This window comes from Malurus melanocephalus, unplaced genomic scaffold, assembly GCF_030028575.1.
Source record: "Malurus melanocephalus ecotype Western Australia unplaced genomic scaffold, MMel_1.1 scaffold_948, whole genome shotgun sequence".
Lineage (NCBI taxonomy): Eukaryota > Metazoa > Chordata > Aves > Passeriformes > Maluridae > Malurus > Malurus melanocephalus.
This window is the reverse complement of record NW_026624180.1, coordinates 43,905-65,905: the sequence shown is the minus strand read 5'-3', so window position 1 is coordinate 65,905 and position 22,001 is coordinate 43,905. Positions and strand designations below refer to the sequence as shown.

Sequence of the window (22,001 nt, the reverse complement as noted above, 5' to 3'; positions counted from 1 at the left end):
GGAAATCCTCAGCCAATTTGGAAATTTCACCTCCCAACACAAGGGCTTATCCTTCATCACCCTGGTTCAGCTCAGAGAGAAAAACTTGGGAGGAACACTGATTGCTTCTGATGTGCCACGTTTTGGAGAGCAGCAGGCACCTCCGGAACGCTCCCTCTCAAGGCTTTTAAACACAGAAAACACAACACACACTTTAAATATCCTCTCTGCCCTGCAGGCAGCACTGCTGCCAGCATTCCTCCCTCCTAACCAATGATGATGATGGCTTTGTGGGGCTCCTTGAGKATGGGCACAGACCAGAGAATCCCAGAATATCCTGAGACAAGGAGTGCACAGAGAATTCCTGTTGTTTTGGATAACAAATTGTTTTCCTTTCAGGACAAGCACACAATCCTTTTTTGGGTGTGCGTGTATCTTTGTTTTCTCTTCTGCTAATTCAAACACCCCCTGAAAGGCTCCTGAAGCACATCCAAATGTCCACCTTTGGAGCAGCCCTGAAATCAAGTCCCACCAGAAGCAATTTCAGTCTGAAGCTGTAGCTGATCCGTATCTGTCAGGAAACCTTCAGCTGAGCCTACACCCCTCAGCCCCTGCACACCACGGAGGGAGGCAGAGCTGTGGTTACCCCGGCAAACACATCTTGATGGTTAAATTGTTGAAGAGGGAGCTGATAACATCAGTGTCCATGGTGATCTCACCTCTCTCCTGATAAAATCAGTGTCCATGGTGAYCTCACCTCMCTGGAGCAGAGCACTGCTCACACCAGGGGCCTGTTGATGCACACCCAGGCCCAGCATCCTGGGAATCGCTTTGACCCTCACAGCTGCCCCCCCAAAACACGAGCTCTGCCTCCTCTGCCTCATTTCCCACCCGAGGCTGTCATRCCAGGCCAGGCTGGGTGGGAATTGGAGCAGCCTTGTCCAGTGCAAGGTGTCCCTGCCCAYGGCAGGGTTGGTCTGGATGTCCTTTAAAGGTCCCTTTCAACCCAAACCACTCTGTGGCTCTGATTCCATAACACCCCCTGAGTGTTTCTTTCTGCTCTGCTCCATCCCCAGAGCCTGAGTGGCTGGAAACAGCCATGTGCTGGAGCAATTCCTCTGGTGGATGAGGAAACTTTGGGATGAGACCCCATCAAACTGCCCTCAGCATCCCTGAAGTCTTCCCCATATCCATAAATATCCTGGAACATATCTGCCTCCATAGATTCTGTTGGGGCTACACAACAGAAAAGACATTTTGTAATGAAAAATAAATCCCAATAAACTCAAAGCTACCTGACACTTCCACCCTGATCTACATCCACAGCAACCCCTCAGGATCCCACTGGGAAGCTGCTCCCGACCTCCAGCGCCAATCCCGCAGCCCCGGGAGAGGCGGCGATTCACGAAGCCACAAGGGAGATGTGGCACTGACCCCTAGTGACAAACTCCTGCCCCGAGCCTGCAGGGGAACGGGGCAGCGCCTGGAAAAGGACACGCTTAGGGATGGGGGAATGCTCCTCGTCTCGCACAAACCCTGTGGAAGGAAGGGATCACCCCAGGAACCCCTCTCCCACAACCCAAAACAGATGCAGAGGAGTGTATTAGAAATGGAGTTTATTTAAGATGGAATGATAAATGCAAAAATTGCACTTCAAAGTACCAGAGGGCAGGGTTAGATGGGATAATGGGAACTGGGAATTGTTCCCTGGGAGGGTGGGGAGGCCCAGGGTGTCCAGAGAAGCTGTGGCTGCTCCTGGATCCCTGGCAGTGCCCAAGGCCAGGCTGGACAGGATTTGGGACATCCTGGGATAGCGCAAGATGTCCTTGCCCGTGGCAGGGGTGGAATGGGATGAACTTTGAGGTCCCTTCCAACCCAACCCATTCTGGGATTCCATGATGGTGATGATGATGATGATGATGAGGGACAGGATGGGAAATGACCAATGTACAGTGCATGGAATTCAGCAGCCTATGGACCTTACACAGCAATGACGGGAACACACGAAGGATCTGCTCACACCCTTCCCTTGGGAATAATGCCTCTGATCAGCAGGCTGCAGTTTATTCTTTAAATACATACATTTTGGCTCAAAGCCGGGCATTCAGGCYAAAAATGGTCTCTTTCAATTAAGGGCTTCCAGGAGAGCCCGGGACTAATGATCTATTTCTGGGTATTTCAAAAGACCCACAGCCATGTGTGCTGCTTGCAGGATGGGAAATAAAGAGTTTGCAATGCTCTCAGCAGTCCCTTACCAGCATTTTTTTTCCTCTTCCCAGTAAATTCAGAGCCCTAAGGAGCAGGAGGAGGATGTGACCGTCCTGACATGTTCTCGGTGGTGCAGAGGAAGAGAGATGGAAAAAAAGTGGGATGATCACAGAATCCTAGAATGGTTTGGGTTGGAAGGRACCTTAAARAMCATTTCATGTCCTCCAGGGATGGGCAGAGCCCCCTGGAAAGCCAAATCCCCAGGTTTTCCATCTCCCCAATGTATTTTGGGTGTGAAACAGCTCCATCCCACCCTGGCAGGGTCCAGCCCCACCCTTCACCTCCCTCCCCATTCCCACAGCACCAGACTTTCCTCAGACCTCGCTGCCTGTGCCGTTCCCAGCTCAGGAGGCACCGACCTCACTGCTGTCACCCAGAGCAAAGACAAATCCAGGCTGCAAATAACCCCCTGGGCTCCTGACCAAGAAAATGCCAGCAGTGAGGAAAGCCATCTCCCAACCTGGCCACCCTGGGGATTTGCTGGCAGAGCTCTGTCCCAGCTATTCAGGGCTGGTGTGTGACCCAAGCTCTGGCCTCGTTAATAAATCTGCTCTGACCAGATCTTCTTGCCCCTGAGGATGAACACACCCACGAATTCAGGTGCAAACATGACTGGGGGCTGGTTGGAGCAGCCCTGGAGTGGTGGAATGCTGTCCCTCCCAGCTCCACAAGGTTCCAGCAAGGATAGAAGTGCAGCATTTGCTGGCACACATCAGTAGAGTTTCTCCTGCAACCAGTGAGGAGAGAAACGGGCTTTTCACTTTGGAATCACTCACCCTTCCTGCTCAGGGGCARCTGAAGTGATTCTGAGATTCAGGGAATCTACAGAGCATGGCTGATTTGTCTTTTCCAGTGTTGTTTGTCACTCAGTGAACTCCCAACAGCAGCCAGGGAACAACACGTGGGATGTGCACACACGTCACTGGCATCAGAAGCCACCAGCACTCTGTAGCAGGGAGTGGCCTCTCCCTTCACCATTCCCYGACAGCTGAAAACACTTCTCCCCTTGGAGGAAGGCTCACAGAGRGCTGGGAAAGTGCGAGGTTTTCCAGGGCAGCCCAACACCTTTCCCCACGCTCTCAAAGCTCGCTGTGCCTCTTGCCCTGCTTGTCCCTGGCTGCCATCCTCGGGGCTGTGCCCCGCAGGCCCCTCCCGGTGGAACCGGCTCCCTCTGCCGTGCTCTCCTGGGATGGCTCCTCCCGATGGATGGCAGGGTCCTCTCCGGGCCTCTGGGGTGGCTGCTGTGCTGGGGTGTCCCCGCGGTGGAGGGAGAGCTCGGGCACGGACGGCTCCATCATCTGCAGGAAGTCGTAAGCAGGGAGYGGTGGCTTCCAGTCCTCCTCAGACAAGGTACCTGAGCAGCAAACACAGTCCCAGTTAGCAGGTAAAGGGATATTTCACTTCCCAGAATTACAGCTTTTTTTCCCCCCTTCCAATGAATAAAAAATTAAAAATCGTTTCTAAAAGATCACAGAATCCCAGAATGTTTTGGGTTAGAAGGGGTCTTAAAAAYCCATCCCATTTCACCACCTGCTATGAGCAGGGACACTTGCCAGTGTCCCAGGCTGCTCCAAGCCCCAATGTCCAGCCTGGTCTTGGCACTTCCAGGGATCCAGGGGCAGCCACAGCTTCTCTGGGCACCCTGTGCCAGGGCCTCCTCACCTTCACAGGGAATAATTCCTTCCCAATATCCMATTTAACCCCTTGTCCTGTCCCTCCATCCCTTGTCCAAAGTCCCTCTMCAGCTCTCTTGAGGAAGACACATCCATTCTGGCTTCCTCCAAAGCCTCATCAGAGTGATTAAGACAGGAGTAAAAAACTTCACGGCACAAGCTAAACCTTTATATCCCACAGACCACAGCAAAACCCCATCTCCCTTATCCTTTCCCATCCAAAAAGAAATGCAGGAAGGTGCCTAAAGAGCAGCTACTTCTCACAACTGGGAGCTGGGAGGTTTTTTATTAGCAAGCTGTGTTTGGGATGGGAAAACACAGCCAGATTTGGGGATTATCACAGGGAAAAGATGWCCATTCCAAACTCTCCACGTTTGGCTCTGAGAATTAAACAGTCCCAAAGCAAACTTGTGAGTGTTGGGCATTCTCTCCTGGCTGGACTATTTGTACTTCTCCAGCCCTTAGAAGCAGAGCTGGTTTTTCCATCATTAAATTCCAGGGAGGACAATTTATTGCACGTAGTATCTTCTCATAAACACGCCGGAGCTCACAGTGCGTGCTCGGGAACGTTATAAACCTGAATCCACTTACTGCTGGGAATCTCCACTCCTGCTTGGAGCTTCTCCAGCCACGACAAGATGTTCATCTCAGTGATGGACTGCTCTGAGGGGAACTTGAACACCTGACCCCCAGCGTGGAGGTTCACCCACAGGAGAACGGGCAAGGAAGGCACGGTGGAAAAATACATCCTCAGGATTCCATATCCCACTGGAGTCTTCTTCCTGTTGGGAAGAGGAGATTCAGTGTTGGCAGCACAGCAGGACTGAGAGGCAAAAAAACAGTGAGAGCACACCAAACCACCACTCACATCCAGCAAAGCACAGTTTGGACTGTGGGGCTGCAGGAGCATCATCCCTGAAGTGTCCAAGGCCAGGTTGGACGGGCTTGGAGCAATCTGGGATAGGGGAAAGCGGCCCTGCCCATGGATAACTGGATGGGCTTTAAGGTCCCCTCCAACCCAAAACATTCCAGTATTCTCTGATCCTAAGCTCATGGCACTACACATGAGCTAAATCCCTTAAGGAACCTGTTGGGGGACAGCAGCCTGGAAGTGGAAAGGAATCCCTGAGCAGGGACAGCTCTGTACGAAAGTGGGAAATGTTTTCCACCTGAAGCTTTGGGTGAGTGGTTCAGGTCCTGCAGTCCCCCAGGGTTAGATCCTGTTTGCAGGAGAGCTCCCAGCTCYTTCCAGCCCAGCTGCTGCCACTGCCCCATGGTGACAGCAATCCCCAAGGATGGAGAGGCAAATTCCTCAAGTGACACAGAGAGGGTGAAAGGAGGACACTGAGGCAGAGGGACAGCAAGGCCACAGAGGTGCTGGGTCACTCCAGCACTATTTTAAGGCTCAGAGTGATGCTCCAGGTGTGAGCTGGTTCCTGCCCTGAGAATGAGGGCCCCTTTCTAGGATRAGGGGCTTTTGACAAGGATATGAAGTGATAGGGCACAGTGAATGGCTTCCCACTGCCAGAGGACAGGGATGGATGGGATATTGGGAATTGGGAATTCCTGTCTGGGAGAGGATGGGATGGGATGGAATTCCCAGAGAAGCTGCAGCTGCCCCTGAATCCCTGGCAGTGTCCAAGGCCAGACTGGGGCTTGGAGCACCCTGGGATAGTGGGAAACATCCCTGCCCAWGGCAGGGGTGGGATGAGATGAATTTTGAGGTCCCTCCCCACCCAAACCACCCTGTAACTCTGGGATTCTGCCCTGGGTTCTGGCAGTGCCGTTTTGCCCCAGCACAGGAAGGATTTTTGTATCTCAGGCAGATGTGTAGGTGGGGAAGTTCCAGGGCTCTCGTTTCTGGTGCTTTACTGGCAGCCCTGTCCCCTCCTCTCTGAACACGTGTGCATTCCCCCTCAGCCCACGCTGCACGGCACTTCCCAGACTTCAAAGCACGTTATGATTAAGCCACTGAGTTGTCTCCAGGCTTGGGCAAAACAAACAGAGGCCAAAAATTCAAATTGTAACTAAGAAGGGGAGGATTAAAAAAAAATCCCCTTTCCTACGACTTTCTAGTTCTTAGGTCTTGAATTAATTTTGTTTCTTGGATATTTTGTAAGTTTAATTTATGAGGCTTTTGGTTGAACCTTCTTGTGATAACTTTCATCAGTCAATGACCACTCATTCCCCCTAACTGCTGGTGGAAAATCACCACAAGTCATTCCAGAAGGGCAAATTTCCTTTTTTTTTCACTCCCACACGCAACAAAAATACAAATAACAYCAGATCCAGGGTCAAGCTACTTACAAACACCAGACAACATTCTCCTCCATCGAAAAGGATTCCTGCAATCAATTAAACATTTACCGATTTTCCTTTGCCAGGCCATGTTTGCAGCTGCCCAGAACACTGCCTGAATCATTGCTCAATGGTCTGACCTCCCAACTCCTGATGATTTCAAACCCAATAATCACATTACCAGATCATAATTGCAACCTCAGGGGTTTTTTTTTCTGCAATGCTCGGAGCGAGTTAATGGAAAGAAGATTTTCACACACTCACAGGTTCAACCAGCAAGCCACAAACGCCTGCTGGTGGCTTCCTCTTGCCAGCTTCAGCATTTCCTTGCTTTCAGTTTGACCGATGTCAGCAGCACTGAACAGGATGAGGAAAGGTTTTTTGAGCTGCAAGTACTGTGGCAGGTTGGGCACGGTGATTTCTGGCTGTGAGACATCAAAATGGAGAAATTGAGGGTTATGGGGAGGAGAAAACAGGAGAAAATTCAGATTTTTGTGCTTATRTGAGAGTGCAGGGGTTAAGCAAGGCTGTGGTGGCCATGTGGGATGTGGGAAGCTGCAAGAGGGTTGGGATTTTGGGGCACTCAGAGATGCCTTTGCCCAACCAAGTCCGTGGGAGCAGCTGGGAGCTTGGATATRGGGATGTGAGCAGAGCAAGAACAGCTCAGGCCAGCTTCACTGGGGAGCTTGGATATGGGGATGTGAGAAGAGCAAGAACAGCTCAGGCCAGCTCCACTGGGCAACAAACAGCTCCAAAACGCACATGGAAAACATTCTGGGAATAGGGAGCAGCCCCTGTGAGAGGCCAAGCACTGCAGCAATGGGTGAGTGACTCTCAGGCTGGTCCTCAGCTCCAGGGTCTCCTGCTCCAAGACCACACAGCAAACAGCAGCTCTCTGCTCCAAGTCATAAAATTTAAAAACAAACTTGTCACGATAAAAATAACGAGCAGCCATGGCTGTTCTGCAGAACTCTGCRCTGTCATCGGGGCTCTGCAAACGACCACAGCAGAAAAAGGACGTTTCTGATTTTATTTTTACTCACAAAAATGTCCAGCAGTTCATGTCTGATCATCTGCACCATGTCCTGCACGCTGGGTTTGGACAGAGAGATGCTTTCCACGCTGTGGTCTCTGCCCCGGGCAAGGAGGAGGGCAGGGGGGGACACGGAGTATTTTTGGGATCTGAAAAAGAGGGATGGGGACAGGGGGGTTGGACACACACCAAATGTGCTGCACACTCAGGTGGCATCCTCCTGGAGACATCTCCCATCCCTGGAAGTGCCCAAGGCCAGCTTGGACAGGATTTGATGCAACGTGTGATGGTAGAAGGTGTCCCAGCCTAGAGCAGGGGATGGAATGGGATGGGTTTCTTTTTTAAGGTTTCTTCCAACCCAAACCATTCCAGGATTCCGGGATTCTATTCCTACTTCTCTTTCATTTTCACACCTGAGGTTGGGTGGTGCAAAACCCCACCCAGGGTTTCACTCTGCCTCTCAAGCCAAGGCAAATAGAAAGTCTCAAATTCCACCTGAGGGACACAACCCAGACAAAACAACYTCCAGGAGATCCAATTTTTGTCTCAGTGAACAATCCCAACAATTTTGGTGACGTCCAAGCACACCCAGGCTGCACCCACCCACTCCTGGGRGAGTAACCAGATCATCCTTCATTCCCCAATGTCCTTCTGGCAAGAGGGCTCAAAGTATTCAAAGAAAAGCTGAGAAAGTGGGAAAAGCACAAATAGGAGAAGTCTGAGCAATGAAAGGGCAGGGGGGACACTGAGCCGAAACAGCAATTTTCTGGAAGTTTGAAGAACTTCAGCCCTGGAGGCTCCTGATGGCACCACCCAGAGGAAGGGTGTGACAGGGAAATCAGCTGCCTCTGCAGTTTTTGGGGGCATGTCTCGTTTGTTTTTCAAAGGCTCCTGGCAAATTTTCAAAAGTTGTGACACCAAAGAATCCCAGAATGGGTTGGGTTGAAGGGACCTTAAAGATCATCCAGTTCCATGGGCAGGGACACCTTCCACTATCCCAGRGTGCTCCAAACCCCATCCAACCTGGCCTTGGACAYTGGTGAAGAGCAGCAGTGACCACAGAATCACAGAATTYAGTTGGGAGRGACCCACAAGGATCACAGAAATCCAACTCCTGAGCATGGACTTCCCTGAGCCTTCAAATGTTGGGAAAGAATTACTAAACAGTTGCTGGATTTATCTGAGCCATTTCTTTTCTTTATCTTTGTAAATCCAGCCCTGAGCTAAGCTTTCCTCTCCCTGTCTGGACTCACAAGTTCTGCTACTTAAAACCAGTTGATTCTCACACCTCTGCAAATCCTCCTCCTTAACTCCTCTCTTCACTATTTTGCAAATTAACCTGAGTTGGTTGTTGATTAAGAGTGGCAAAATCCTAAAAAAAAAAAAAAACCAACAAATTAATTCAGGGAATTCAAACTTATTAAACTTGTACAGTTTAATACACTTCTTTAATAACTTCTCCAGGTTTTAAAGAGATTCTTCGCCTTGGTCACGGCTCAGAGGAGCCAGATCTTGTTCCCTGTATTTAAAATACGTCAATTTGTCCAGCAGCCTTTGATCAGCATCTGTGAGGGTGGAAAAGACTTCCAGAGAAGCTGCCCCATCCCTGGAAGTTTCCAAGGCCAGGCTGGAAGGGCTTGGAGCAGCCTGGGATAGTGGAAGGTGTCCCTGCCCATGGGGAAYGARATGGGCTTTAAGGTCCCTTCCCACCCAAATTCTGGGATTCTAGAAGGAAATATTATATATACTGCCAAAAAAATCACCAAATTCCCCAGCCACACTCTATCCTGAAATCCCTTTTCCTCTTCCTGGTGCTGAGGGGTTGTGCTGCTGCTCACCACAGCTTTCTATTTATACAGCAGGACCATTCAGTGGGTAACACGAGTCTTGCATTTCAATCAAATCCATCTGCAAACAAACACTTGGCAGGGATCTCTGACATCGACGTGGGAATAAATAACAGCCTCATGCAAAGCATTTCTTCCTCAATGCCTTTTTCCCGTCCATTAGTGACCAGCCCAGCAGGTGCCTGCTGAGCAAACAGCTTTGCTGGCACCTTTGTGTATTCTTTTCCCTTTTTCCCTGGAAAAGGTCTACAGGATGAACAAAAGGGGAATCAGCTTCCTGCGACCTGGGAGCCACAAATTTTTTCTCCTTGAGTGCTGAGCTGAAGAATGGCTTTCCTTTTTCTGAAGAAGGGAARTGAGCCTGGCTCTTGCATAAGGAATTCCTGTAAGTGTTTACTTTCTGCTTACAGTTGAGAAGCCCATCAGGCTACAGTAGCTTCACCCACAAATCACAGCCAAAATCCCAATTTGGCAGAAGGACTATCAGTATAAACTGTGTTAAATATTCCTGCTGAACAGGAGCAGGCTGCAGGCTCCTGGAGCAGGAGCAGGGAGGTGGATTCTTGTTTGTGTCAGCTCTGAGAGAACACAGGCTTTTTTTACTGGTACCTTGTAAGATCATCCTGTCCTCTGCTTTTTATTCTTTTATCAGCTGGGCTGAAATCCTTAGGGAAAAAAAAGTCTTAAGGAGGGGGGGTCAGGTTCACCCTGGTGCCTGGAGCACAGTTTGGTTAAATGGAGATGTATTCCCAAGGTATTTGCATTTTTATTCTCTGCACTCACCACAAAAACAGCCGTGTCTCATCAGGAATGCATCACACCTCTAAGGAACTCATGAAAATAATCCCCTGGTGCTGTTAAATCCACACCCAGAAAACAGGGCAAGGACCTTCTGGGGGTTTTAACTCAGCCTTGAGAGCTGATTCCTGATGGAAATGAGAAGCCAGGACAAGCTGAGGATTCCCCCAGGATTCAGCTGCATTTCCAGGCACCAAAGCACCTCTCACACTCGAACCCAAAGGATTTTGCCCTTTGCTGGAGTCTTAATGACACAGGTAAAATCCCATTTGCCTTAAAGTCAGGGATGCAATTCCACCAGGAGTGCAGCTCCACGGCAAAGCTGCATTTATTTCCCAGCTTCCAAAGCCTTTTCCAGCAGCCAGACTCAATGGCCACTCYACTCCTAGCCCAAGTAGTCACATTTTCTGGCTGCTCTTGGCAACTGGGGGCAACCATCAGAGCAAGGGAAGGCACTGCAGTGACAATCCATCACTCCTTCCTCATGGGAAGAGAGAAGAGCAGGGTTTGTTTTTTTTTCTCCCTCACACACCGATGGTATTATTTTTCCAGCCTGGTTTTATTTTATTTTTTTTTTTTTTGCCTTTCATAAAGATTTGCTCCAGTTTGGATGAGGAACACAACCAGATCCACGGGGGCTGAAAACACCTGGAGTGAGTAAGAAGAGCAGAAAGGGAGGTGACTGTGGATAAGCTGAGCCAACAATTCCCTTTGGATGGGTCCTGACCCATTTCCCTGCAGGAATAAATCACTTTTAGCTGTCACTCAGCACAGTGACACTCGCCCCAGGCACTGTCTTTCTCTAAGAGCAGATCAGCTTGAATTCTCCCCAAAGAAAAAGAGAAACCACTTACAGAGCCAAAGCATCATCTTCAAAATACATCCCCATCCTTACRTGGCCACTCAGGATGTTTCCTGCCTCTTCAAAAGCTTCCCTGGCTGGAAAAAGACAAAAACACAAGAATAAACAAYAGGAAGAGAGGTGTTGATAATTTTTTCCTGGAAAAGTGATCGATGCCTGCACAYATAACATCCTGCCAGAGCAGACTTTCAGGAATTAAAGCAGGATTAGAGGCTCACAAAAAATGACTGCAGCTCAGGGCTGCAGGCCATGGGAGRAGGAGCAGGCAGAGAGCAAGGATCAGGGGAAAATTCCCATTATGAGGGCAGTGTTTGCTCTTCAGCCACCAGCACTGAGCCTCCAGGATCTGCAGGACAGAGGGAAATGAAATGTCCTTAAGGACTTACAGTCTGTAAGCGTTCTTGGAAACAGGAGACCACTTATAAGTCTAAAGAAAAATCTCATAAATCCCAGTGACCTTTGAGAAATGAYGGGTGATGGCTTTACTGGAGTAGGGCTAAGAGCCTGGAGATAAACCAAGCTCTCCCTCAAGTGTTTCTTGGTTTATCCAGCTCCTCCAAGCAGGCTGGGGCTGTTGCAGGATAGGAAAAAAACCAGGCTGGGGCTCTCTTGAGCACAGTTGAGACTGAGAGCACTGCTCCAAAACAAAGCTGACTCCAGGGCTGGTTTATTCCCTCATAAAAAGCCTCCATTKTCACAGAATCCYAGAATGATTTGGGTTGGAAGGGACCTTTAAGCTCATCTCATTCCACCCCCTGTCCCYATCCCAGGSTGCTCCAAGCCCTGTCCAGCCTGGCCATGGTTTCAGGCAGTGGGAAAGCCAAGCTTTGTGGGAACRGGCCAGGCACGGTGGGGAGCTTGAGAAATGCAGAGATCAGAGCTCCAAGCAGCTGCTGCCAAAGGTGGGGTGAGAACAGGCAGGATTTCAACACCACCACCACTCCTCCTCCTCTCTATTGAGCAACTGAAAGCACCAAAAACAGCTCTTCTGACCCAAGCACGGGGAGAAATCTCGCTCTTTGGAGAAGTCTGGCTTTTCCTGAGAATTAATGAGGTATTTCAGACACAGCCATGCTATAAGTTGCTGTCAGACATCAGTGATTGCTTCTGTCACAGACTGTTCACTGTCACAGCACAGTTGGTCAGCCCAGGCTCCTGGGGCCAGTGATTCAGAGTTCAATAGATGGAGCTGCCTCACAACTGCTCTGGTTTCAGTCCTTTGATTCCTGTTTTGGTCCTTTGGTTCCTGTTTTGGTCCTTTGATTCCTGTTTTGGTCCTTTGGTTCCTGTTTTGGTCCTTTGATTCCTGTTTTGGTCCTGTGGTTCCTGTTTTGTAGCTACACTCAAATCTTTGATTCCCTTTTTGCAGCTACACTCAAAGCTGTATTTTCCACTCTTTCCCCAGTGGCCCATCAACTTTCATTTAAACTGTTTTCCTTTTTAAATGGAAATGGCTCCTTAAGGATTGGCTCATTCAGGGCTCAGTCATTGTCCTGGAATTSCTGAATGAGCTGGGAGGGAAGGGACCTTAAAGCTCATCCCATTCCACCCCTGCTATGGGCAGGGATACCTTCCACTGCCCCAGGTTGCTCCAAGCCCCATCCAACCTGGCCTTGGACATTTCCAGGGATTCAGGGGCAGCCACAGCTTCTCYGGGCACCCTGTGCCAGGGCCTCTACACCCTCCCAGCCAGGAATTCCTTCCCAATATCCCATCCATCCCTGCCCTCTGGCAATTTGAAGCCATTCCCTGTGTCCTGTCCATCCATCTCTTGTCCCAAATCCCTCTCCAGCTGCTGGAGAGAAACCACTCTTGGACAGGTTTGATGCTGGTTTCCAGCCCCTTTTGCTCTTTGGTTGTTTGATTTTATCAGTGTTGAAAGRAAAGTTCCCATCCCAAGCTCCTGCACCAAGCACTTCTCCAGCCTTTAATCCTCACTTTAGATGGAAACTCCTCCTGAAGTGCTGCTCTGGCTGCAGAAATTATCTCCTAAGTCAGGACAACCTCCAGCAACACCAGGCTTGTTCCTTGACCTGATGAGATCCTTCCTCCCCAACACATTTCCCAATTTTCCTCTCTTTCTGGCTGTGCCAGCCCCAGAGCCACACACCAGCCCACATTTCTCTGAAAGGTCTCCGAAATTTCTCCGAATTCTGTGGATTCTTTGCTCCGAAACCCCCCAAATTCACACACTGCAGACAGGAAGCACTTCAAAAAAATCTATTTAAACACTTCCTAGGAAATTACCCCCCCTGAAAGTACTGCTTTAACTCCCTGATGGGGCTGCTCAGGCTCCACAGCACATTCCTGGAGCTGGAATCCCAGCTGCTTYCCACCACAGCCACCGTGAGTTGCACAAAAAAACTTCACTGATCTGGGAACAAGAAGGAATCGAGCTGCCAGATGAGGGTCTAAAATCCCTGCAGAGTTTTGGGAAGTTTTTGGTGGTTCTGGGCACCACCCCTGGAAGAAAGCACCTCCTGATCRTGCTCTCAGCACAGCAGCACCTGCAGCATCCCTTGAGCCTTCATCACTTGGCTCCCACTGATGCTGCCAAGCCCTATGAGGCACCAGAGTTGTGCAGAACACAGAGATATTTTAAAACTTTTGCCACAGGGTTTAGGACAGCCTGACTTTCAAGGATGCTCCCAGTTTTGCATGAAAAACAAATTTATCTCCCTGAAGTGCTCCAGCTTCCCAGGAAAATGCTCGTTCGTTGCCCTCATCGYGCGTTCACCTCTTCCTAATAAATTTTAATCAGGATTTTTCCAACAAGCCCCTTTTAGCTCTGACCCCCCAAAAAGGCTTCTTAACATAGTGCTGATGCTATGAGCTGGAAATCATCCAGGATTTATTTAGCAGGACATCTCACTGCTCCATTTCAGTTCACTGGAAATGGCAATGACACAGTGCACAGCTGCTCTGGGTTACAGCAGCAATTCTGCCATGAGAAAATGATTGGGAATTCCAGATGAGGCTGCAGGTTGGTAAGAGGAATAATGTGGTTTTCCTGACCTCAGCCTGGGKTGGTGCTGGAACAGCTGGCTCCAGGTTTCTGCTCCCTCAGGCTGTTCTGCATCACAGCTGCAGCACCCCCAGGGTGGAAAAGACATTCTGAATTTTCATCTCCCTGTGGTGGCTGAGTTATCCCAGACTGTGGATGCCACTGTGGATTGCAGAGGGTGCCCTRAGGGAAGAGTTTATCCTGCAGGATCCACAAAGAACTGTCTGGAAATTTCCAAGGCTTGTGTTTGCATGGAAGCAAATAAACAAATTCTCTGTAGAATCCCAGAATAGTTTGGTTTGGAAGGGACCTAAAAAGATCATCCCATTCCACCCCCTGCCATGGGGAGGGGCACCTCCCACTATCCCAGGGTGCTCCAAGCCCCATCCAAACCTGGCCTTGAACACTTCCAGAGATGGGGAGACACAGCTTCTCTGGGYTGGATTAAACACTTTTTGGGATCAGTAGGATTTCCTGCTACATTTATCAAAATAGATACTCCAGAGGAAAGCAAGGAATTGGCTGTCAGCTGGCTCAAGGAACACAGCCCAAGTGTTTTCCAGCTGGTTCCAGACGTTCTGTCTTGTCTTACCTCTTCCCTCTGGACCCCCTCATGTGAAAAAGTAGCTTGATTTGCATTAAACCAAAGATCAGAGGCACAAGGGAGCTTTAAAATGAAAAATAGTCTGAAAGTTTGATCTTAAGCAAGATCAGGAAGTTCTCCTATTTTTAAGGCAGTAATTCCCAGGGGAAGCTGGCAACCAGGAATCCATCAGGCTGGAAGATCTCACCTCCCAACTGTGAGRCCCTGGCACAGGRTGCCCAGAGAAGYTGTGGCTGCCCCTGGATCCCTGGMAGTGYCCMAGGCCAGGCTGGATGTGATTYGGAATAACCTGGGACAGTGGAAGGTGTCCCTGCCYGTGGCAGGGGTGGAATGRGATGAGCTTTAAGGTCCCTTCCAACCCAAACCATTCCATGGTTCTGTGATTTGCCTGAAGCACAACATGACATTTCCTCTCCACATTGGCTTTATTCCCTCTCCCTTGTTAATAYATTGCATTTCTATATCCACCTATTTCTAAATCCACAAGTGGATTTTATTGAGTTATTCACATTTCATTCCTTTTGATGAAAGAAATTTGCATTTTACCTTATTGCTGYTCTGTTTTTTAAAAACTACCAACAAACCTTCGTTGGTGGCCGTGCTGAACACTCCCAGGAGCGAGGTGTGGGGATGGGATGGCAGCTCAGAGGGAAACTCYCCTCTTAAATATCCTTCTGCTTCATCCATCGTGGCCAGCTTCAGYGGGCAGGGAGCTCTGCTCCTGTGGAGAGGCAGAGAAACAACTTGGGATGGTGTCTGCTCTGCTTTTGGGATGAAGAGACAAAAGGGAAACCTCATCAGCTCAATGGGGTAAGTGTGACACCTCAATAGAGACAAAAATTATAGGAAGGGCAGAGTTTATTCACAGAGAGGTGCTGGAGCTGGTTGAGCCAAACTGACTGCTCTGAGATCCTTGGGATCCCCCAAAAAAATAACAAAGAAGGAATTCCAGGATAAAACAGGGACGGTGACAGAAGAAGGATGTGGCAGATGTGCCAGTGTCACCCCAAGGGGATTTGTCACTCACAGAAGGATGAAGCTGCTCAACTCTTCAGTTCCCCACATGCCATCGTATGTCACTGATTGTTGTCCCTCCTTGTAAATCCTGATTGTAGGGAACTGGGTGACATTCTCCTGGCTGCAGACGACAGGCCAGTCCCAGCAGTTCACCCTGGACAACAAAACCCCCGAGGTTCCTAGAGTGGAAAAGAAATACTCATGGATGATATGAAAAGCTAAAAATAATAATAAATGGGCTGGAAAATAAAGGTTTTTATTAGCTTGGTGGGTATTATTGTATATATTTGTATTAATGCTGCCAGAAATCTCAAAACCCAGCCCCAAATACACAATCCCTTTGAGTACAGCCCATTTCTCCCTCTTGAAATCACTCATTCCTAGGGACAATCACAACTGGCTGGTAACTCCAAATGACACCATAAAATGAAGCAACGGTCCAGGAGTTTAAAAGGCAGCAAGGAAAGGTACTGGGAATACCTTAGGAATAGRGCCAAGAGAAAGAAATAATGCAGGCACTCACTTACAGGAAGGAGGGAAGATAAAGCTTGGCATGGAGGAAGAGGAGGATGTAGCCAAGACCTTTTTATTTATTAAGGTGTTCAATACTGAGAAATGTTCTACTTCAAGTTCAAAGCCAAATGCACACAGGGCACTTARAGGGGATTAGGAGGTGTAAGACCAGAGGCTGGTGGCATTTCCCCCCATCCAGTGCCCTCAGGGACATGGTGGGATTGTTGGGGTGTCCTGTGCACAGCCAGGAGCTGATGATCCTTGTGGATCCCTTCCAACTCAGGATTTTCTGTGATCCCACCCAAAGCCACCAGCAGACACCTGTAGGACCTTAAAAAAGGGTCTCACAAATAAGGGAGTAGGAAAGGAAGAGCACTCAGTCCAACTGTGGGTCCTGGAAAATGTCCTAAAAAGGCTTTTTATGGGTCTCACCAATGCAATAAACTCAAATGAAAGTTGGTGCCCTGTGTGCTCTCCATGAACCCAAAACTTGTGCAACTCCAACATTTCCTTCAGCAGAGAATCATGGAATCCCAGGATGGTTTGAGTTGGAAGGGACCTTAAATCACATCCCATTCCACCCCCTGCCATGGGCAGGGACACATTCCACTATCCCAGGCTGCTTCAAGTTCCATCTAGCCTGGCTTGGGACACTTTTAGGGACCTCACCAGCCTTTCCTTTATCTCTGGGATGGRTGAAGCCCAGCACAGGCTGCTGCTGCTCGTCCATGGCTAAGCCTGACCTAAATCCTGACAGGAAAAGCACCACCAGCTTCACTCCCTCCCCTCCCTCAGCCTCCAGCCTGGCCTGAGCTGCCTCAGGGACCTGACCAAGGAYGTTTTGCAGTTGTCCATGCCCACAGCAGGAATGCCCAATCTCAGAAATCTTCATTCCTTCCCTAAATTTCTTTGAAAAGAATTCAARAGCTACGTGGGAAAGATGGGATGAAACCTACAGACAAGTACACACATGGAGGCAGACCAYGGCAGAGTCCTTCAGAAATCAGCATTGGGGAGATGATGAAGATTTCTCAAGAAAACAATTCAAACCAGACAAGCTTTCTTCCCTCCCTGTCCTGGGTTTGATTTTGATCACTATTTTCATGAAAGGCCTGGCTGACRGAATTAAAAACACATCCAAGGTGGTTTTGATCCCAAGCCCAGAGGGGCAGAAAGCACYTTGAAGGGCAAAGTGAAGGAGAGCAGCATTCCATGAGGAGAAGCAGGGTGCAGAAAACTGATGAATTCTCAACAGCATCTGCAGGCCATGTGAGTTAAATGGTGTTCTGTCCTGGGAATCACGTTTTTGGAAAGGCTTAAGCAAATGAGAATCTGGAGCAGTTTGAAAGGCTTCCCTCCTGAGGAAAAACCCAACCAAGTTTTGCCTGGAAATTGCCAGTAAGACAGAAACAATAAAATCAACGAATTTCAAATCTGCTCCAGAGGGGGCAGTGAGATCACCRGGCAGGGTCAAGCAGCAACCCATGCCAAGGTGGGGAGGGCTGACCAAATATTCAAACAAGCTACTGAGAACTGAGCACAGCTGAGTGTTGCACACATTCTTGGTGTCCTGAGAGGCTGTGGACTCCCACCTCCTYACTGGAAGTGTTCCAGRCCAGGTTGGATGGGGCTTGGAGCAACCTGRGAYAGTGGAAGGTGYYCCTGGCAGKAGGCTGGAAYGAGATGGGCTTCAAGGTCCTTCCAACCCAAACCATTCTGGGATTCTCTGAATATTTTTGCAGACAGGGTTGACCTCAGCATGAGTTCTCACCCTTCATCCCTATGTCCTTGGCATCTCCCAGAACCATTTTCTGCACCCTTCATTCCAGCTCACTTAACAAGTTTGCTGCTGTCCTGCCTTGCGTCAAACTCCTGCAAGCTTGTGCAGAAAAAGCAAGAAGCAGCACAAGTGAAGGGCCTGCAAATCYATCCAGGCAGGAAGGAATTGTCCAAACACTCCATGAGAGCAGAAATGGTTTGTGTCATTCCAAAGATCTGAAATGAAAAGCCTGACCTCAGATTTACTTCACACCTCTGATCCAGTGTAGCTGCTTCTCATCATCTCTTACCACATCATCTCGTGTCTTGCCCAACTCTGGAAAATAATTCCATGAAAATGGGGCTTTGATATCCTGTTAAAATCGAGTTGTGAGGCTGCTTAAAGGGCCTTCAAATGTGAATTTTAGTGTTTGGGTATTAGCTGAGGGAATTATCCATCATGTGCTCTGAAGGAGCCTGAAAAACATCCAGTGCAGGATGATCCCTCTCCCATCTTATGACTGAACAAGCAGCACTTTCAGGAACTGAATAACTCAGCAAGGGACTGGCCAGCCCTGTGGTCACTGATGAGCGGGGAGGAAGGTGAAAGAGGAACACAAAATCCTGCTGTCCTGGGGTTTGAGGTGCTACTAAACCCAGCAACAGTGACAATCTGTCCTAGAGGTCTGAGAAAACCAGAACAAGAGAAATCATCAATGTTATAGGGAATRAGGAAAATCAAGAATTTCTTGAACTTATATCACTTGGAAGGTAGAACTGGCATGCTGCTGGAGCGTGTCCAGAGAATGGAATTGGGGAAGGGTCTGGGGCACCAGGAGGGGCTGAGGGAGCTGGGAAAGGGCTGAGCCTGGAGAAAAGGGGGATCAGGGGGGATTTGGGGCTCTGCACAACTCCCTGACAGGAGGGGACAGCCGGGGGGGGGGTCGCGCTCTGCTCCAGGGAACAGGGACAGGAGGAGAGGGAACGGCCTCAGGCTGGGCCAGGGGAGGTTTAGGTTGGATATTGGGAATGTTTCTTCACTGAAAGGGCTGTCCAGCCCTGGCACAGCTGCCCAGGGCAGCGCTAGAGTGCCCATCCCTGGAGGGATTTAAAAGCCCTGTGGATGTGGCACTTGGGGACATGGGGCAGTGGTGGCCTTGGCAGTGCTGGGGGAAGAATTGCACTTTACTTAAGAGGGCTTTTCCAACCTCAACAATTCCATGATTGTAATTATAAAAACAACTCACTTGARGAGTGTCCCAGAGGCTACAACATGAAAGAGAAGTGATGTATGAAGGGCACTTCAAGAGGCAGAATCCAACACAGAATGGGAAACAATTACCCAGAAAACATCAAACAACAAACTCYTAAATCCTCACTCCAGAGTTACATTCCATGGATATCCATTGCTAAATCACACAGCTGATTTTCCTGCCTTTGAGCTAYAACTTCAGCCCCTGTCTTTGGAAGTCCCTGCTCAAGAAGACCCCACAAGCACAGAGAAGGAAGACAGAACCATTTTTCCATCACAATATATTGCTTTTCTTAGATATTGATTTCCTCTCTTCCKTGCAAAGAAGGCTGATGACACATCTAAGAAATGCTCAGCACTGCCTCACCTTCACAAAACTACTACTACTTCCAAAACTCCCATCTTGCAAAAGCCACCCAGAGGTGCAGCAGTGAGCCCCAGTGGGACCAGGAATGGCACGTTCTTCCTCCAAGGGTAGAAAACGTGCTCAGTTCAGCAAAGCAGAGCTGCTCCTCTTTGTCTCCTGCTCAACTGGATCTCTCAACAAAGTGAAAACACTCGAGGGCTGTAAACTTCATCTGGTGAGGATCTGCTGAGCATCTGTTACTGGGATGAGTCAYGGGGTCATTCCAGTCCCCATTCCCTCTGTGTTTGAGCACACACAGCCTATTCTCAGTGCCATTGTGCACAAAGAATTGGCATCGAGAGCAGGACCTGGTTCTGTAACTGCAAATGTGCCTCCAGCCCGGGTGATTCACTCCTCACACAGCTGCTCAGGAAGGACACTCCATCCTGGGGCAGGCAGGAATATCAGCACTTCTGGAGAACTTGGAGTGCCCCAAGCCATATCCCAGGTTTTATTCTCAGTCCTGCACAGCTCAAGATCCTCTTCGTGATCCAGCCATCACTGAGAGCCCAGGGAACAGCATCCTGAGGTTTTCTCCTGCAGCAGCAGAGCAAAAGGATCTCCAGACCCACCAATGCAGCTGTTCTGTGTCTGCTCCGAGGCCACGGCACAGAAATCAGACTGGAGTCATTCCACAGGGTCACATCTGGCCTGGGAGTCTTCAGAGGGACCTCAGTGATCACAGAGGAAAGGCCCTGACCCCAGGCAGTTCGTGATCTCTGTTGAGAATCCTTCTGTGGCTGCTTCCCCGCACTGAGATTGTGATCAGATGATTCAGAACACACACGGTGAAATCCTGGCCGTGCTGAACCCGCCAAGGTTTGGCCACTGCCTTGGGAAGAGGCCAGCATTTACCCACACACTCTCCAGGCTGCTCCTTCAGCTGGCCTGGCTGCTGGAGGAGCCCAAAAAAAAAAAAAAACCCAAACCACTGACAAGCCCAAAAAAACCCACCAAAAACCTCAATATCACTAACAACAACAACAACAACCTCYCCTGACTCTTCCTGTTTATTCCCAGGATTTCAGTCCAGTCCAAAGCTGCTGCTGACTTTCCCTCCGTGCAAACCATGAATGCAGAGCTGATTTCCTCCAGCCYCCAGCACCGTCTGCAGCATTCCCAGGAGAGCTCCTTGTAACCAACTCCCATTGGAGCTGCTCCCCAGAAATCTATGGGGTCCTCTGCACATCCCCATTGATGAATCTTGCAGGACACAGTGCCCAGACCCAGGGGGCTGCCAGCACCAGGAAAAATGAGCCTTGATGAAGGAAAAAAMCAGAAGGCACTGGGACCTTCAGAGGTGCTGGAATAGCTCTCATCTGGATCTAAGTGACTTTCCCATTGTGCTGCTGTGGGTTGAAGCCACCTCAGCATCCCCTGGGSTGGAGAAAGGGGGCCAAGGGGAGAAAAAGGCACCTCTGGAAGAAATTCAGCCCATGTAAGAACCCAYCTCTGTTCACAAACCAGGGTGGGATGGGGCTGAAAGCCTGGATGTGGGGATTTCGCTGCACAGACCCTSCTGAAGGATCTCTGCCTCCTGCCCTTGTTCCCAGATTCCCTGATGTGCTGCTCACTGTTCACCACCACGTGTTATTTATGGATTTCTGTGGCCACCTGTGGGAATTCCCACAGAACTGAGCCACTCTCCAGGCCCTGGAGGCACCATCACTGTCAATTCTCCAACACCATCCTGCCCACACCCATCTGTCCTCCTTTTCTCCAAAGCCAGGCATAATCACAGCTCCTTTTTCCAGGAGAGCTCAGGTGCCACCCAGCACTTGGGCAGGACAGGGGCACAAACAGGACCCTGTTCCCATATTCCAGGCCACAGTTCCTGCTCTTTGCCTCTCTGTGTCATCCACTGCACCCAGAGCTCTGTCCTGGCCCTTCCCAAACTCCTCCTCAAGCAGTCACCATGCACAACATCCCATAATGGGATCCCAGAGAAGTCTGGATTGGAAGGGACAGGGACACCTTCCACTATCCCAGGGTGCTCCAAGCCCCATCCAGCCTGGCCTGGAACACTTCCAGGGATGGAACATCTACAATCACAGAATCATGGAATTATTTAGGTTGGAAAATCCCTCCATTGAGATCAATAGYTCTCCCAGCACTGCCAAGGCCACCACTGACCCATGTCCCCAAGTGCCACATCCACATGGATTTTAAAACCCTCCAGGGATGGGRACTCCACCACTGCCATGGGCTAGACAACTCTTTCAGTGAAGAATTTTTTCCTAATATCCAACCTTAACCTCTTGTGGTGCAACTTGAGGCCATCTCCTCTTGTCCTTTCACTTGCTCCTTGGGAGCAGAGACTCTGCAAAGATCCCTAAATAAGAAATAAATGATTCTTCCTAAACTACCTGGTGGATATGACTTCCTCAAGAGTTTGAGGGGAAAAATGGCTGTACTGCAGGTGAGAGGGTGAGGTACTTCACTGTCCTGGTTCCTACAGTGAACAGGAGCAGCACAAAGCCCCAAACCCAGGGATTCCTTACCCTGCAGCTGAGTGGCCACCTCGGAGTASGAGCGCAGCACCACCAGGGACACGGCTTCCCCTGAAACACAGGAGAGGGGAAACACAGCCCTGAGGGACAGACAGAGGACAGGCAGCACCCCTGGTTCCCTGACAATGTCACATCACGATTCTCTGCACCCCGAGCTGCTTCAARCTCTGTAAGATTTG

At 49.6% G+C, this 22,001-nt stretch overlaps 1 protein-coding gene across 1 annotated transcript in view; it reads right to left on the bottom strand.

Annotated features, from left to right (window-relative positions):
• Positions 1-1,594: 1,594 nt before the first annotated feature.
• TXNDC16 (thioredoxin domain containing 16) overlaps positions 1,595-22,001 on the bottom strand; it is a 36,058-nt gene continuing 15,651 nt past the window's right edge. The window contains exons 14-21 of the mRNA XM_057386283.1: positions 21,814-21,873; positions 15,394-15,562; positions 14,951-15,087; positions 10,751-10,835; positions 7,262-7,400; positions 6,483-6,643; positions 4,512-4,702; positions 1,595-3,601 (exon numbers count right to left, since the gene is read on the bottom strand). Of these exons, the coding sequence (XP_057242266.1) occupies positions 3,327-3,601; positions 4,512-4,702; positions 6,483-6,643; positions 7,262-7,400; positions 10,751-10,835; positions 14,951-15,087; positions 15,394-15,562; positions 21,814-21,873 (1,217 nt within the window). The 3' untranslated portion in view covers positions 1,595-3,326. The remainder of the gene's footprint in view (positions 3,602-4,511; positions 4,703-6,482; positions 6,644-7,261; positions 7,401-10,750; positions 10,836-14,950; positions 15,088-15,393; positions 15,563-21,813; positions 21,874-22,001) is intronic.